Source organism: Macaca nemestrina, chromosome 12 (genome assembly GCF_043159975.1).
Source record: "Macaca nemestrina isolate mMacNem1 chromosome 12, mMacNem.hap1, whole genome shotgun sequence".
Taxonomy (NCBI): domain Eukaryota; kingdom Metazoa; phylum Chordata; class Mammalia; order Primates; family Cercopithecidae; genus Macaca; species Macaca nemestrina.
The window spans coordinates 68616706-68635654 of record NC_092136.1 but is presented as its reverse complement, the minus strand read 5'-3'; the positions used below and the strand labels follow the sequence as shown (position 1 = coordinate 68635654).

Below are 18949 nucleotides of genomic sequence, written 5' to 3'. Positions count from 1 at the left end.
GGAGAATAAACTAAGTTTTTATCCACTCCAGAATTAAAAAGCAAAAACTACATGATCATTTAAATAAATGCAGAAAAAGCTGTCAATAAAGTCTAACGTTCCTTCATGATAAAAACCCTGAACAGATTTGGCATCAAAGAAACATATCTCAAAATAATAAGGGCCATCTATAGAAACCCCACAGCCAACATTATACTGAATGGGCAGAAGTTGGAAGCATTTCCTTTGAAAACTGGAACAAGATAAAGATGGCTATTTCAGGACTCCTATTTGACGTTAATACTGGAAGTCCTAGCCAGAGAAGTCAGACAAGACAAAGAAATAAAATGAATTCAAATAGGAAAAGAAGTCAAATTATCTTTCTTCACTGATGATGTGATTGCATACTATGAAACCCTTAAGACTTGGCCAAAAGGCTACTGGAACTGACAAATAATTTTAGCAAGATTTCAGGATACAAAACCAATGTACAAAAATCGGTGACATTTCTATACGACAACAATATCCAGGTTGAGAGTCACATTAATAACACAATCCCATTTACAATAGCCACAAAGAAAATAAAATACCTTGGAATACAGCTAAGCAAAGAGGTGAAAGATGTCCACAAGGAGAGCTACAAAACATTGCTGATAGAAATCAGCAGATTTCAAGAGATGACACAAATAAATGGAAAAACATTCTATGCTCATGGATTGGAAGAATAATGTCATTGAAATTGCCACACTCCCCGAATAAATTTACAGATTTAACACTATTCCCATCAAACTACCAACATCTTTCTTCACAGAATAGCCAAAGAAATTCTAAGCAAAAAAAAAATAAAGTTGGAGGCATCACATAATCTGACTTCTAACTATATAATAAGGCTGCAGTAACCAAAACAGCATGGTACTGACACAAAAATGGATACATAGATCAATGGAACCAAATAGAAAACTCAGAAATAAAGCCACACACCAACAACCATCTGATCTTCAACAAAGGCTGACAGAAAAAACAAGTAATGAGAAAGAACTCCTTATTCAATAATGTGTTGGGATAACTGGTGGCTAGCCATGTGCAGGAGAATGAAACTAGACACTTAACTTTTACCATATAAAAAATTAATTCAAGATGGATTAAAGGCTGGGTGCCATGGCTCTTGCTTATAATCCCAGCACTTTGGGAGGCTTAGGCAGGAGGATTGCTTGAGCCCAGGAGTTTCAGACCAGCCTGGGCAACATAACAAGACCCCATCTCTACAAAAAATTTAAAAATTAGTCAGAGTTGGTATCATGCACCTGTAGTCCAAGCTACTCGGGAAACTGAGGTAGGAGGATCACTCAAACCTGGGAGGTTGAGGCCGCAGAGAGCTGTAATTGTACCATTGAACTCTAGCCTGAGTGACAGAGAAAGACCCTTTCTCAAAAAAAGAGGAAATAAAGATTTAAATGTAAGATCTCAAACTATTAATATCCTAGAAGAAAACTGAAGAAATACCCTTGTTGACATCAGCGTTGGCAAAAAATTGTTGGCTAAGTCCCACAAAACAATTGTAACAAAACAAAAATTGACAAGTGGGACCTACAGAGCTTCTGCACAGCAAAAGAAACTGTCAATGGAGTAAGCAGGCAACCTGCAGAATGGGAGAAAATATTTGCAAACTATGCATCTGAGAAAGGTCTAGTACCCAAAATCCATAATGAATTTAAACAAATCAACAAGCAAAAAACAAATAACCAAAATAAAAAGGGGCAAAAGACGTGCACAGATACTTCTCAAAATAATACATACAAGCAGCCAACAAGCATATGAAAAAATGCTCAATATCACTAATTATCAGAGAAATACATATCAAAACCACAATGAGATACCACCTCACAGTCATCTGAATGGCTATTCTTAAAAAGTCCAAAAGCAAAAAACAAAAACAAAAACAAAACAAAACAAAACAAAACAAAAAAAGCCCCAGCAGATCTGACAAGGCTGCAGAGAAAGGAGAACATTTGTATGCTGTTGGTGGGAATGTAAATTAGTTCAGCCACTGTGGAAAGCAGCTTGGAGATTTCTCAAAGAATTTAAAAGAGAGCTACCATTGGACCCAGCAATCCCATTACTGTGTATACACTCAAAAGGAAAATATATCATTATACCAAAAAGACACATGCATTCAAATGTTCATTGCTGTGCTATTTATAATAGCAGACATGTAATCAACCTAGGTACCTATCAATGGTAGATTAGATAAAGAAAATGTGGAATACTATGCAGCCATAAGAAATGATGATATCATGTCCTTTGCAGCAACATGAGCTGGATGCTATACTCCGAAGCAAATTAATGCAAGAACAGAAAACTAAATGCTGCATGTTCTTCCTTATAAGTGGGAGGCCAGCACTGAGCACACATTTACATAAATAAGGAAACAATAGACACTGTGGACTACTAGAGGGGGCAGGGAGCGGGGGAGATATGAGCTGAAAAACTACCTGTTGGGTACTACACTCCCACCTGGGTGCAATATGCCAAGTAGTAAACCTGCATATGTGTCCCCTTTATCTAAAATAAATGTTTAATTAAAAAAAATTAGAGCAATAAGTGTGGAAAATATATTTTACAAATGATGAAACTATGCAGAATAATGTCCTCCAGTAGAAATTCTCATCTAAAACCCCAGAACCTGTGATTATGTTGGGTTACATGGCAAAAGAGAATCATCAGGTGAAATTTAGATGAAAGTAATTGATAAACCTTAAACTAATGTATAAACCAGAGATTATTCTGGTTTATTGGATGGCTCAGATACAATCATAAGAGTTTTTAAAAGCAGAAGAGGCCTGTAGTCCCAGCTACTCAGGAGGCTGAGGCAGGAGAATCACTTAAACCCTGGAGGTAGAGGTTGCAGCGAGCCGAGATCACACCACTGCGCTCCAGCCTGGGCGACACAGCGAGACTCCATCACAAAAAAAAAAAAAAAAAAAAAAAAGCAGAAGAGGAAGTGGGAATGAGGAAGTCAGTGGAAAATATGACTTAAAATGTGGCAGAAATGTAGAAGTAACATTGCTGACTTTGAAGAAGAAAGAAAGGAGCTTCTAGAGGTTGGAAAAGCAAGGAATCAAATTTTCTTCTAGTGTTTTCCAAAAGACATACAGTTTTCCATACACCTTGCTTTTAGTCCAATGAGACTCATGCCAGACTCCTGAACTACAAAACTGTAGTTCATGATACATTTGTGTCATTTTAAGCTGTGAAGTTTGTGGTAATTTTTTATAGTGAGTATAGGACGCTAATATATTCTGCTTCTAAAAACGGGAGGTATTTGTATGTTTTAAGAACATATGAACATTTTAATCCATTATTGAGGAAACCAAAAGACGCTATATTAATGAGAAGATATATGATATTTAAAATATTTATACTATGAATATACAGTATTATAAACATATCAAATATTTCTATATTGACAAAAAGATTCAATGCAATCTAAAAGCGTGTGTGTGTGTGTGTGTGTGTGTGTGTGTGTGTGTGTGTTGCCAATTAAGAACTGCTTATGAAACTTTCTTGGCAATGCTAAGTACCAAGAATGGCTAAAAAATAAATAAAAATAAATAATTGGAGGGTTTACCTTCCAAAATCAAGTATATAGAAAATCTCAGTTGTATTTGTATAGTATTGGTGCAAGTTTACACAAATACACTAATTAAAGAATACTGAACATACAGAAAACTTCTTATGCTTTTGAGAATTCTATCTGAACTGAGTGAGTTTGATTTGTCTTAGGCTGAATCCCCTAGGAATCTGATATCCACAGGTTAACTACTGAAACCCCAAGATACATTCCATCTCAAGGGAAAATAGTTAATACGGTTAGTCCTATCCCTTTTGTGGGAATAGAAAATAGAGGGGCTCTGATAACCTATCATCTTCTGGGAACATGAGAAATGCATAAATATTTTCATTTTACCCCTTAATAGAATTTTCATCAGCCTAAAGCTTTTACTTGCATCCTTCTAAATAGATACTTCCTACTAACCCTGTGAACCAGAAGAGAAGAGAGCCCAGTAAGTAGAAAACTGCCAGCAATTAACAAGAAGAAAAACCCTACACTGGTTCTTTGATTTTATAAAATAACAGAGACTTTACTTTAATCAATGTTCAAATAGAGGTTGTGTCCTAGAGGACATGGCCCTGGGAGAAATAGGTTTTTATGACACCAATGATTCTATAATAAGGAGATAAATAATGGTAAGAGAATATTGATTTCACATGTAGACCAGCTAATGTGACCAGTGCTGCAAAAGGTAACTCAGAAGAAAAGAGGGACTGGGTGTTGTGGTGCATCCCTTTAATCCCAGCATTTTGGGAGGTTGAGGTGGGTGGATTGCACCAGCTCAGGAGTTTGAGACTAGCCTGGGCCACATGGTGAGACCTTGTCTCTAAAAAAATACAACAATTTTCTAGGCATAGTGATACATATCTGTAGCCCCAGCTACTCGGGAGGCTGAGATGGGAGGATCGCTTGAGCCTGGGAGACAGAGGCTGCAGTGAGCTAAAAGAGCTCTTTGGGTAGAAGAAATGAGATCAGAGTAGGATTTGACTGAACCAACAAACCTTAGTTTGGATGTTTTCTTTTGGCTTTCCTTCATAGTTTTAATAACTAGTTATTAATTTTTGTCACCTTTAAATGTATTCCCTGTAACCCCAGTGAAAGGTGCTTCCTGTCTGGAGGCAGTGAATCAGTGCTCCAAGAATCTGAGCTGCAAATTAGCATAAATTATAGAGACATTTTGGTTTTTTTCACAGTTTGTTTTAGTCTACTACTTTTTAGACCACAAGAGATCATGTGACCACCAATTTAGGGAGGACTTCATGAAGACTCCACTGCTATGTGTTATCCCCATAAGCTGCATGCCAGCAGGAGTTCAGTCTGAATCAGACCAGGAGATGTAACTTGGAACAGACTTTCATTCAGAGGATTGACTTTTGGCAGTGAGAGCTAGTCACATGTCTCCTAGGAAAATATAATACGCCCACTTCAGCTAATTAATGACTGTCAGGGACAAAATTAAGGGAGGGAAGCTCACCTATGTAAAGCTTTGACTAGGGACTTGGCAGATGTCACTAAATCCTACTTGGGTTGATCTACTCTTCCTTATGAAGAAGGCTACAGATCGTCACCAAACAATAATACAGAGCTGGCGTGATATTGCACAAAATCCACTCTTTCCTTAAAAGCTTTTTGAAGGACTTTGTAAATTTGTTGGGGAAGGTAAGACCCAAACCATGGCTTATGTTCTGGGGTGCTTCTCTAATGTTGCGGTTCCCGGTATCATGACCCTGATTCTCTTTCCTTTTCAAAAGTACTCTATAAAATAGGTCACACTAGCAAAGTTAAAACTCAAAGGGTGTTTTCAATGCAAAAGCTGCCTTCAAGAGTGGGCTCTGTTTAGTACAAAGCTGGAGATTCTCACAGATGAGGTCCAAGCACTGGCAAGCCAGAACTGAAAACACTGGGGTGAAACTTCTTTTATTATTCTTTATTTCATCTTTAGAAGGTATGAATCTGCTCTGCTAGACTTTGCCTAGGACTAATTCCCTTGGTGTTTTCTGTTATGAAGGCATTGTCAGACTCATGGAGAGGTAAAGTGGTCTCCTTTACTAACATCAGAGATCCTCCAGAGTTTAGGACATTGACTTTGAAGTCATAAATTATGCTTTGAACTCACCGCTCTCTGCTTGAGTCAGAGTAATGTTGTTCACTTGTCCCTTGTGTTTTCTGATACATACATTTTCTCATATTAACGTTCCAGTAAACATGTGCTCTGAACCATATTTCAATCCCTCTGAAATGAAACTCTACTAAAACACACAGCATTGGAATCTGCCTTTTCTTTTTTCTTCCCTTTTTATTGATTTTTCTTTTGTTTTATGCACATTCTTCAGTTTATCAGACCCATTGTCTGAAACATATTTGCTCTATAAAAGTCAATTGCTCCCCTTTTCTCAAAACTCATCGTCATCCAGCTTGATATTTTAAATATTTTTATTATTCTCTCTCTCCCTTCCGTGTCTCCCTACTCCTTTTCCTTATACTTGTTTTTTTCCTGTCTTTAAAACCTGAATCTATCCTTAATAATCTGCATTGAAAAAGAAAACCGGTTAATTATGTTTAATCATATGAAATTGCTGACCTACAAAAATAAAACTATTTCATAGATTTATTAGTAAATATCTAAAGAAATGAGGTGGGTCATATGCCAAAGAGAAGGGCAAATGAAGGGTCTGAGGCCAAGAGAAGGGTTAGTTTTAGAGGTGCCAGCTCTTCCTGGGACAGGAGGTGCTTCAGTGTGGTTACACTGGATGTGACAGTTGCAGCCCCCAACAATGTTCAACACTGGCGGGGAACTGTAGGTTTCGTAGCCCATTCTGACAGTTGGTTTGTCCTCAGGGCTCAAGAACCAGTGGATCCCAGACTGAAGAGACCATGTATAACTTGAGTTGTTATAACCCCAGTTCCTTTATCTTTGTTGGAATACCTGGCCTGGAGAAGTTCCACATATGGATTGGGATTCCCTTTTGTGTCATCTATGTTGTGGCTGTTGTGGGCAATTGCATCCTTCTCTACCTCATTGCAGTTGAACACAGCCTTCATGAGCCCATGTTTTTCTTCCTCTCTATGCTGGCCACCACAGACCTCATCTTGTCCACTGCCACAGTGCCCAAACTGCTCAGTAACTTCTGGATTGGCTCCCAAGAAATAACCTTTTCTGGTTGTCTAACTCAGATGTTCTTCCTCCACTTCAGCTTTGTGGTGGACTCAGCCATCCTGCTGGCCATGGCATTTGATCGCTATGTGGCCATCTGCTTCCCCTTGAGATATACCACCATCCTGACTCCGCAAGTGATTATCAAGCTTATGGTGAGCATTGTTGTGAGAAGCTTCTCCATCATCCTACCAGATGTTTTTCTGCTAAAACGGTTACCCTTTTGCAGGACACATATCATCCCTCACACCTACTGTGAGCACATAGGTGTTGCTCAGCTTTCATCTGCAGACATCTCCATCAACATCTGGTATGGGTTTGCTGTACCTCTCATGACTGTCATCTCAGATGTGATCTTCATTGCTGTTTCCTATGCCTTCATCCTTTGTGCTGTATTCCAACTCTCATCCCAGGGTGCCCGCCAAAAAGCCCTCAGCACCTGTGGTTCCCATGTCTGTGTCATCCTCATGTTTTACACCCCTGCCTTCTTCTCCATCCTTGCTCATCGCTTTGGGCACAGTGTTCCTCAAAATGTGCTTATCCTGTTTGCCAACCTCTATGTGGCCATCCCTCCTGCTCTAAATCCTATTGTTTATGGAGTGAAGACAAAGCAGACACAGGACAAATTTATTCTCCTCTTCTCTTTGAAGAAGTCACAATGAGTGGACACTGAAGGAGAAATGTATGTAAAATTGATTTGGTGAAATTTTGTGTAACATAGGGCAGCATAAAGATAAAGCTGTAACTCTTATTAATTTGAAATTTCAACATTCTACCTATGTGCAAAGTATAGGCAAGAGGGAGAGGGGAGAGAGAAAAATCTTATAAACTTCTAGAAAATAAAGGACTTCTTTGGTTTAGTTTTTTTCACCACTTGTGTGAAGAAGCTGACGACGAATACAGTAGAGCACTAAAACTAAAGCTTATATCTTTCCTAATACTAATCTTAGTATATTTGAAGGATGCATATTTTCTAACATGGAAATGCACCCCCGTGTTTCTCAGCTTATGAATTAAAGGTAAAGCCTCTTGCCTTCCCTTGTTAAGTAGTTATCAATCCTCTCTACTATAATTCTCAAACATATGGCTTCACACTTCTTTAGTCCAGATTCTATACATTATTAATGCTTCCTTCTGTGCCCTTTACTTTCTTCCCTTATCCATCTCTTATTACATAGAGTTGCTTATATTTTGTGTATTTAATTGTATGTTCCAAGAAAATTCCAACCTTGGTTTTTCATAACCCTAGACCTGTATTTTATAAGTATTTATATATTTAATTAAGAAAATAATTATGAGAGGGTAATATTAGTTAATTTGGTTTACAGATGAGGAAGCCGAAACATAAAGATTGCAGAAAGGTAATTAATAGATCTACAGGATCTAAATCCAGGTCTGAATGATTCCAGACTCAACTCCTTAGCCAATAACTTCCTGGGTATCTACTCACAAAAATGGTTTTCAAGCTTCTTAAACTTAATTTCTCCAAAATTTGCATAGAAACGTACTATCTTCCTCTCTCTAAAAAAAAATAAAAATAAAAATAAAAAAACTCTTTCTTTTCTGTCTTCCTAAATGACACTATCAAAAACAGAAATTTCCAAGCAAGAAATCTATCATTTATTCTTTATTTCTCCTAAATTACTCTCAAAGAAAATTAAGTCAACGTTAGGTTTATTATTTGAGTCTGAGGTGGTTATAAGTTATTCCAGTGGATACGTTCATAACATTCTTACCTTTATTATGGCTGTTGAGCTTGACTGGGCTCTAATCTATTATCTGTCTCTCCGAAAGTATTCCAAAATCTTTTTGAAGGGGTTCCACTCTTGCTCCATCCAATCCACTTTCTCTGTAAAAGCCAGAGTGATCATTTTACAATTCACATATGATTATGACACTTTGTACCTTGAAACTCTTCAATGGTTCCATTGTCCTCAGGGTCATGCATAAGTACTGTCCTTCCTTAGGGTCATTGTAGGGAATGCAAGACTTGAATGAAAAGAGCGACCTTCTGTAAAACTAACAGCTTTGCACTTTATTTACATTTGTTTATATTTTATTTATGTTTATTTACACTTTATTTGCACTCCCCTGACTCTTAGAGAGAATAATTCCAGAAGTGATATTTTTCTTTTATGTTATCATATTCAGTGTCCTGTTTTTGTTTTTGTTTTGTTTTACATAAAATAAAACTTGGTGTGGGTGGAGAATGTGTTGGGTGGAGTTGGGTAGGATTTATTCAAGCTCCTGTTAGGAAACTATCCCAAGATAACAACACCTATTTCTTAAGATCTCCACTGCAAAAGAAGACATACATTGAATCAAGATGAACATATTAAATTACTTGAGAGGAAGAAGTAAAGAGTAAAATGGGCATTCTGAGATAAGATCCTGTGTGTATGTGAGTGTATGGTGTGTGTGTGTGTGGTATATGTTGATATTTTCTTTGCTTCTGTAATGCCCTGTAGCCAGAAAAGACACATGTAGAGGCTGCTTCATTTATGCCACTATTAAAAATTGGCATATTTATTTGCTTATATCTTTATCTGCCCACAGCTATGTTATTGATGCAGAATTTTTCTCAGCCACTTTTGCCAGCTGGAGACCTCTGGATGGTGATGCCCCTGCCCAGGCCTTGCTCAGGCCAAGGTTTGCCGCAGAAGATGCCCCATATATTCAGTCTGCTGGGCCATTCCCGGCCTACACTCTGGTGCAAATCCCACAGTGGTTGTGACTGTGCACTCAGTCCCTGGCAGGAGAGGGTGGGTGAGCGAGAAAGTGTGGGGTCTGGCCAGCTGTTCTGAGTGCCAGCACAGTAGCAGGGTCTGTGCAGGGCTTGTAGCCAGACCAGGGACCAGGAGTGTCACAAGCCACTCTTGCGGTGGACTTTAGCATCCAGACAAAGGGAATGTGGTGGCAACTAGGCAAGGGTGTCCATGACCCTGAAGCCTCAGAGGGGATGTTATAGTGTGCTAATTAGCTCTTTTAGTACTGTTATCTGCAGCCTGATGAATGGCAGCACTTTAACAGCTCTGTCAGCCTCTTACCTTGCTCCAGCCCACGACTCTGGGTCTAATTTGGCCCTGCTACTGCTACCTGTTGCATGGGGTGGCTGCCCTCTGCCAGCAGAGGGCAGAGGGCCACAGTTCTTACAGCCTCCAATATACCTACATTCAGTGGGGCCCAAGTTTTTGTACCATGTCCAAGAAGAATGAGATCACACTGACAATAAATGGGTGAAGAGGTCAGGGAAGAATTTTACTGAGCAACAAAATAGCTCTCAGCAGAGCAGGGACATAAGGGTGGTCTCCCACCAGAAGTCACATGGTTTCTCTCTCTGTGTGGCTGGATCTGAGGCTTTTATGGGATCAGAATGGGCAGTGCATGCTGATTGGTTTGTGAGTATGCAGAAAAGGCTAAAACAAAAGCACCACTCAAAGGTGGGCACAACAGTGTAAAAAACTAATTAGGGAAGGGAAGGTATATGTAAAATAGGTGAAGGGTGAGGATCAATCAGAGGAAAGTGTGCCATATGGAAAGAGAGGTTCTCAATCCAGTTGTGGACTTACCCAGGATTTTTAGCTTGGCTTTCAGGCTTTAAGCTGTCTTTGGTTTGAAGGTAGGGTTTCACCAGGGACCTGCCCCTGTCTCTCTAGGATTTGTCTGCCTCCTGCTGCCATCATTATGAGCTCCTCGAAGGCAGAAACTTAGTCTTAGGCACCTTCTTACACCCTGTCCAATGAAAATACCTGCCAAACCATGTGATTTCAGTATGTTTCATACATATTCAAACTACATCAGAAATGTATTCCTTCAAGCTGTCATCCTAACTTTTTCTTTCTTCCTTTTCTAGCCAGCTTAGATTCCAGAATGCATTGAGTCATTGTCTTATGTCCTAAACTTCCCTGTCTCTTCTACACACTCAGTTGAAAAAGTATTCCTAGAATCTTGATAAAGTTAGTTCTGTGTTTTGGAGAAGATGGCAAAAGTGACCACAAACTGTTACTACTGCAAGTGAATTACAATAGTAAAGCTGTCATACTTGCCTGGTTTCAGCTTCTCAAATAAACCAAATGTTTCCTTGCTTATTCTCTTTACTATTCTTTGCTTGACAACTCATGTTTAGGCTTCAGTTAAAATTCCTTCCTCAGATATTCCTTCTTTAATCCTGCACACTAGATTAGTATCACTTGCATATGTTTTCATGACACAATGTAGTTTTTATTTTAGGACTATTCACAACTTGAATAAGGTGATAACTTATATTCTTAGTTTTTAGTGTTTATCCCTTTCATTAGGTCAATGAAGACCAGTTTAGTGTCCACCTTGTTTATCACTGTTTTCTCATCACCTGTAAAGTTTTTAGCACATATAAGTGCTCAATAAGTACTTGCTGAATAGATGGGTTGAAACAAATGAGTTTTAATTAATTCATGAAATCTCTATTTTCCATGGTAAGAATCTGCCTGAATTTGTAACTCAGCCTAATCAGAAAGATAATTCTGAAGAGTCAACAAGAAAGGTTTATTTTCTTCATAGAAAGTTGATGATTGTTATTTCACTTATTCCTTGATCCTTGTCTATAATCATTTCCAAGTAATTTTCTTTTTCACAGTTGTGGAAACTAGTTTTCAAAACAGTTAAGTATTTTGCTATAGCACAAGTGAAGGGATAAGGAAAACAAGGAAAAAATTCTAGATTTTTTGCCACTTGACTTGGAAATTAGATTCCTCGTTGGACTTATGGGAGGCTGTGTTTAGAGTTTTCCTAAGTACTCATGTTGGATCTATAATTTTTAGTCCTGTATGTAATTTACCCCACACCAATAGACTACTAATCTGTACTCTAAATAATGGATTAAAAACAAAGTTGATGTTGATTCAGCACTGAAGAAAGAGAATTACCAAGCAAGTCTGGCCATTGAGGAAAGTATCAGAAAAGGGAGGCCTCTGAATACCTGGGGGGATGGCAGCCTCAATGAGAAATATTTTCAGGATTTTGTCGTCTACGGTTAAAGGGGGATTCCTTTTAATTCAACAGGCATTTGTTCATTACCCACTATGAAGTAATCTCTTCCAAGGATTGAGAAAATAAAACATTCCCTGCACAAGAAGTTTTAGGAGCGTTAGCCTAAGTCCAGGGACATGACAAACCCAATTCTTGCAAAGTTTCTTTATCAAGTTGCTGATCGAGCTAGATAAAAACCTTGCTGAGATTCAGTATGCTACTGTTGTGGCTCAGAACATGATAACCCAAAATATGGTATCTTGGCACCCTGAGTGCTTTGAACTGAAGGAGATCGAGATTGGAAGGGCCTCCCAAGCAAGACGTCTTGTCTCACTTTCTTCCACCCTCTTTTCTCCTTCTCTCTTTCTCCCTCAAAGCAGGTCATGGAAACTAGACTTACTTACTTATTCCCCAAGGCATGTCATAGAAACTAGAACTCATCTCCCTCAAAGCAAGCCATAAAACCTAGAGAAGTCACTCTCTGATCTACCTCCACTGAAAGTAGTCTATAGACCCATATTCCAGAGGGTCTTGCCCCATAACTGGAGTGAAGGAGGGAAAGGGCTTCTCTACACAGAGAAGCCAAGAAGAATCTGAACAAATAGATCTTGCTAAGTTCTCCTTAGTTTGTTACCATTAGATCATACCCTTTTAGTCCAATCACATTTCTACACAGCCCTCCATCTTTCTTTGAACCTGAGCATTAAAAAAAACCCTGGGTTTTGGGGTTTTTATATTTGATGTCTCCTGTGTCATGTAAAACTTTGATTAAATAAATTTATTATACTTTTGTTAATCAGTCTTTTGTCATAGGGGTGTTGGCCATGGACCTTGAATAGACGAGGAAAGGGTATAACAACTTTTTACCCTTACACTACTTTCTTAGATTCAAAAATTCCCAACTCACCACTAATAAGAGCAGAAGTATAGATTTTTAAGATGAGAAAGTGTTAATTTGGTTGAATCCTTGCTCATATCCTAGACTAACTTGGGGCCTTGGGACCTATAGATCCCCTGGCTCAGAGGCCCTCTGACCTAACCTGTCTCTAATCCCTGGAGAACATGAGGGGTGTACTTTTGTATGTCACTCCTGTAGGCTCTGTGTTAGTTCTTCCCTACTACAAGCATGATCCTATGTCTATCCCTTTTGTTCTGTGTCTGTCCTTCCTGAGCCTGGGACTACTTCTCCTGTCCTTTGGTTTGTATATTGCCAGCTGTGCTTCCACACACCCTACTTTTTATCCTGCTTTTTGCAAAATACAGTTCCAGCACCAAGGCCTCCAAGGTATCAGTTGGTGGAGAATAGTGAGGAACTATTTGGTAGTGAAGCTGGTGGGGAGTAGAGCAGATGAGAAATAGATCTGGTGAAGAGGACAGAAGGAGTTGGGAAAAGGGTGGGCTCCAAAAAAAGGAAAGGCCAAGATTAAAACTTTGAATGTAGTTTTTAGATCCAACAGTTATTGTAAGAGACTACAGAAAAAGAGAAGTATCTACTTGGAGCTTCCTTCTGAGCCTCCCCCTCTGCTCTCTTCAAAATGTTTTCAAGTTGGCAGGGTGAGGTTGCTCATGCCTGTAATCCCAGCACTTTGGAAGGCTGAGGTGGGTGGATCATGAGGTCAGGAGTTCAAGACCAGCCTGGCTAAGATGGTGAAACCCCCGTCTCTACTAAAAATACAAAAAAATTAGCCAGGCATGGTGGCGGGCACCTGTAATCCCAGCTACTAGGGAGGCTGAGGCAGAGAATTGCTTGAACCCAGGAGGCAGACATTGCAGTGAGCCAAGATCATGCCACTGCACTCTAGCCTGGGCGACAGAGTGAAACTCCGTCTCAAAAAAAAACAAAAACAAACAAACAAACAAAAAGCTATAATTGTTTAATAATAGATATAATTGTCCCATATAAGCACCATTTAGAGGGAGGTAGTCTCTGACAAGTTTTTCTTTTTGTTTCATATATAGGTCTATTTAGGTTTTCTTATTATTCATAAATTATATTTGTTATTTTTAAGTTTCCTTAATATAACTAATTTTAATTCAATTGTTAAAACATTAAAATTGCTTTGTAAAATACCATCATTGTTAGAAAATATATTTTTCATTATTAGAAATTATATTTTTGTCTTTTTATCTGAATTTTAATCATTGTATTTATGTAATTTACTTGTGACATTAGAGATTCAATTCCACTAATTACAATTGACACTTTTTTCTTTTTAAAACAATTGATTTCCATTTTTGGATATTTAGTATATTTATATTATTTATTATTAAATAAGTAATGTGATTAAGATTACAATTTTGCATCTTATGCAGCTTCTATTAATTTTTGAAGTAATGCCATTTAGTGTGATAATTCAGGCTTTTTTTCAGTCTATATTTACAGTTCTGCCTTTCTACCTAACTTAGCATTTGTTACTTATTTATTTACCTCAACATATTTCTTAAAAACCTTATCCTCATATAGCTCTCAGATAGATACTCTTTTTTAATACAATGTGAAAGTTTTCTTGTGATTTGATTTACATGTTTTTTTGATTCATGAGGAATTTTATGGTATTTAGCATAAACTATGGATCTAGCTACATTTTTTCTATAAACAATACTGAATTATTTCTATGCTATTTGTAGAATAATCCAGTACTTTTAAATTTTTACAATTTAATTTTGATTCTTTCAATTACTACAATATGATAAAAATTACAGCCAATTTTGGAGCTATATATTTTGCTCTTTGAGTATATTTATTCTTTTTTTCACACTTCACCTTCTTTAATGAACTTGTGGCTTTCATTTCTTTCTCTGATAATGTTAGGGTGCTATAACCTTTAATCATCTTCCAGCATTTCTTACTAAATGTTTACATGGACTCATTTTTTTTTTTGATTCTCTATATTGAATCTGCTATTATAATCTAATGCTTCTTATTCACATTTTTAGAGTAATGACACTTTTATTATGTATTTAAGATGTACAACATATTGTTTTCTCATATTTTTAGTTGGCACAATAATTGTATAATACTATTTATGAGTACAGAATATTAATATTCTGATACAATGTATAATGATGTAATCCGGGTGATTAGAGTATCTAGAACCTTAAATATTTAAAATTCACTTGTGTAGGAAACATTCAAAATCCTCTCTTCTAGCTTTTTGAACTGTACAATAAATTATTGTTAATATATTCACCCTACAGTGATGTAGGACTCTAGAATTTATTCCTTTTATCTAGCTGTAATTTTGTAACTGTTAACCAGTCTCTCCTTATCTTCCCCTTCCTTTATCTACCCTTCCCAGTTTCTGATAACCATAATTCTACTCTCTGCTTCTGTGAGCTCTTTGTGCTTAGCTGCCACATGTGGATGAGAACATGCAGGATTTACCTTTTTATGCCTGACTTATTTTACTTAACATAGTAATGTTCAGGTTCACCCATGTTGCCATAAATGACAAGATTTCATTTTTTTTATGATTGAATAGTATTTCATTGTACATACATACACAATTTTAAAAATCTTTGTTGTTAGGCACTTAGGTTGATTACCTATCTTGGCTATTATGAACAGTGCTGCAATAAACATGAGGGTGCAAATGTCTCTTCGATATACTGATTTCCTTTCCTTTGGATAAATACCCAGTAGTGAGATTACTCAATCATATGATAGTTCTATTTTTAGTTTTTTGAGGACCCTCCACAGTTTTCTATAATGGCTATATTAATTTACAGTCTTACCAACTTGTTGGCTTTTTTTTCTTTTTAATCTTTTTTTTTTTTCTTTAGGTGGAGTCTCACTTTGTCACTCAGGCTGGAGTGCAATGAGGCGTTCTTGGTTCACTGCAACTGCCACCTCCTGGGTTCAAGTGATTCTTCTGCTTCAGTCTCCAGAGTAGCTGGAACTACAGGTGACTGCCACCACACTCAGCTAATTTTTTTGCATATTTAGTAGAGACAGGTTTCTACATGTTGGCCAGGCTTGTCTCAAACTCTCAAGTTCACTTGTCTTGACCTCAAGTGATCTGCCCACCTTGGCCTCTCAAAGTGCTGGCATTACAGGCATGAGCCACCGTATCAGGCCATATTGTTTTTTTTGAAAGAAAAAAAGTACAATTATTTTATTTGCACTTGATATGATCTTAGGTTCAGAAGATTATAAGAAATTTACTAAAAGTTATTAGGAATAATAAATAAGTTCCATACAGTAACAGGATACAAAGTCAATGTAAAAATCAATTGTATTGCTGAACACAAAAAATAAATAATAAAAATAGCCTTAAAAATTCTAGTTACAACAGCATCAAGAGCAAAATACTTAAGAATTACCTCAACAAAAGTGTCAACTTGAACACTGAAAATTCCAACATGAACTTGTGGCTTTCGTTTCTTTCTCTGATAGTGTTAGGGTGCTATAACCTGGCTAGTGTTAGAAACACCGGATATCATCCCTGAGACTTCCTTCTTTGACTTTGGTAACTTGGCATTCCTAGGGGAAAAAAGGAATTGCATTCTAGGCCTTTATATTATTAGAGGTGGGTTTTTTTAAAAAAAATCTTAACCTGTTCTTTGTTCTTCAGACGTAATAAAGACCATGCAGTTTGTGTGTATGCCTCAGATTGCAATTCTTTCTTCTCAAATAAAATGTTACATTTAGAGATTCATTTCTACATTTCAATTTTGACTTTGGTGTATGTGGTGTCAGAAGTAGGATGCAGCTGGGTGTGGTGGCTCACACCTGTAATCCCAGCCATTTGGGAGGCTGAGGAGGAAGGATTGCTTGAGGATAGGAGTTCAAGACTAACCTGGGCAACATAGAGAGACACTTTCTCTGTAAATTTTTTTAAAAAGTTAGCTGGGTGTAATGGGACACACTTGCTGTTCTAGCTACTCACTGAGGTGGAAGGATCACTTGAGGCTAGGAGTTTGAGGGTACAGTGAGCGATGAGTGTTCCACTATACTCTAGCCTAAATTACAGAGTGAGACCCTGTCTCAAAACAAAAACAAAAACAAAAAACAAAAAAGTGGAAATTCAAAGCTAATTCAACTTCGGGAGAAACACCAGTCCCTGCAACTGTGGCATGAGATACACATGTTGGGCTCCACAGTCTGCCTGTTCTACCCACAGAGAGTCTTGGACAGAACTTCCAAATTTGGTTTAAGTTATGTTTTATTTGGCATTTGTTTGGGGAGGGGTCTTGCCCTCTTTTGTTTGAAGAGAGATTGTTCCCCCACCTGTTTAGAAAATCACTTACTGGGGACTTGTTGATTATTTGTATATCTTCTTTTGAGAAATGTTTATTCAGATCTTTTGCCCGTTTATACATGTTATTTATTATTTTACCATTAAGCTATTATTTTACCATTAAGTTGTTACCATTAAGCAGTTTTATTATTATTATTATTATTATTATTTTTTTTTTTGAGACGGAGTCTCGCTCTGTCGCCCAGACTGGAGTGCAGTGGCGCGATCTCGGCTCACTGCAAGCTCCGCCTCCCGGGTTCACGCCATTCTCCTGCCTCAGCCTCCGGAGTAGCTGGGACTACAGGCGCCCGCCACCACGCCTGGCTAATTTCTTTTTGTATTTTTTAGTAGAGACGGGGTTTCACCGTGTTAGCCAGGATGGTCTCGATTTCCTGACCTCGTGATCCGCCCGCCTCGGCCTCCCAAAGTGCTGGGATTACAGGCTTGAGCCACCGCGCCCAGCCGCAGTTTTATTATTTTACCATTAAGTTGTTTTATTATTTTACCATTAAGTTGTTTGTGTATATTGTCCCTTGTCAGATGAATAATTTGCAAATAAATTTTCCCGTTTTACAGGTTGTTTCTTCCCTCTATTTTTGCTGTGCAGAAGCTTTTTAGTTTAATCAAGTCCCAGCTGTCTATGTTTCTTTCTGATACCTGTGCCTACAAAGGTACAGACTACAAAGTTTTACCCTTAAATTCTTTGCCTAAACCAGTATCCCAGAGCACTTCCCTTATATTTTCACCTAGTAGTTTTATAGCTTTGGGTCTTAATACATTTAAGTCTTTAATCCATTTTGAGTAGATTTATATACATGGTGAAAAATAGGGGTCAAGTTTTATTCTTCTGCATGTAGATATCCAGTTTTCCCAGTATCATTTATTGAAGAGGTGTTCTTTCTCCAGTGTATGTTCTCGGTACCTTTGTCACAAGTCAGTTGGCTGTAAATATGCATTTACCTCTGAGTTTTCTGTTTTGTTCAGTTTATGTGTGTCTTTACATGTGAGTTAAGATTCTTGTAGGCAGCACAGAGTTGAGTCTTTTTGTTGTTGTTATTGTTCATTCACCCAGTCACATCTGGGGAGATCCAGTGTAACTTCCCTCTCTGGGACGATGCAGTCACATGGAGTCTAGACAGCCGTCTATTCTAGGCTCTCCTGTAGCTAGGATTGCAGACATCTGTATTGTGATCTGCTGGGAATCTTTCACTTACCTTTTCCCTGCAATGGTTAGTCCCTCTTGTCTCTAAGCCTATCCTGGTTGGCTGCTTTGCTTTCCCTTTTAAGGTGCCATCTTGAGTTCTGTGTCTCAGGGGTCTTTGTCCCTTTCTTGCTGATTATGGTACAGATTTTCCCTTTGATGCTCTCTTCAATGTGTGGTTATCTATTTTCTATTTTTTGGTCTTTCTTTGTGGATGGAGCCAGTGCTGGGCATAGTCAGTCATCTTGATACGTATTTATTCTTGAGTCAGCAATAAGCTATGTTATATATATTTTTAATTAATTTTATGTATTTATGCATTTAATAAATATATTTAAATTAATTATGCCATTTATCTTCAACACATAAAAGGGATGATCTTCAATATCATTAAAAATACTTTCTTACATATTTTAACTTTTATTTAAATATATATGTATATGAAAATATATTCTAAAATTGTGTTACCAGTTAAATTTAAATTCTAGGTGGATTTTGATTAATGTTGCATTACATATATAATGTAATAAAATGACATATCAGTAATTATTAATATTTTAACAAATGCTCATTTTTTATTTCTGGGAATTTGTAATGTTTTTACTAATTTAATTTTTCCATTTCAACTTTTTTGTTTTGCTTTGTTTTTAAATTAAATTAAATTAAATTTAATTTCAAATTCAGAGATACATGTGGAGAATGTGCAGGTTTGTTACATATGTAAATGTGTGCCATGGTGGTTTGCTGCGCTTATC

The 18949-nt window shown here is 37.5% G+C and overlaps 1 protein-coding gene across 2 annotated transcripts in view; it reads left to right on the top strand.

Moving 5' to 3' along the window:
• The first annotated feature begins 2949 nt into the window (after positions 1–2949).
• LOC105468905 (olfactory receptor 52H1-like) overlaps positions 2950–18949 on the top strand; it is a 56316-nt gene continuing 40316 nt past the window's right edge. The window contains exon 1 of one of the 2 annotated variants that reach the window (XM_011719401.2): positions 2950–6901. In XM_011719401.2, the coding sequence (XP_011717703.2) occupies positions 6467–6901 (435 nt within the window). In that variant the 5' untranslated portion in view covers positions 2950–6466. Of the gene's footprint in view, positions 11110–18949 lie in introns of those variants that run through there. The other variant, XM_071075195.1, reaches the window with a different exon arrangement.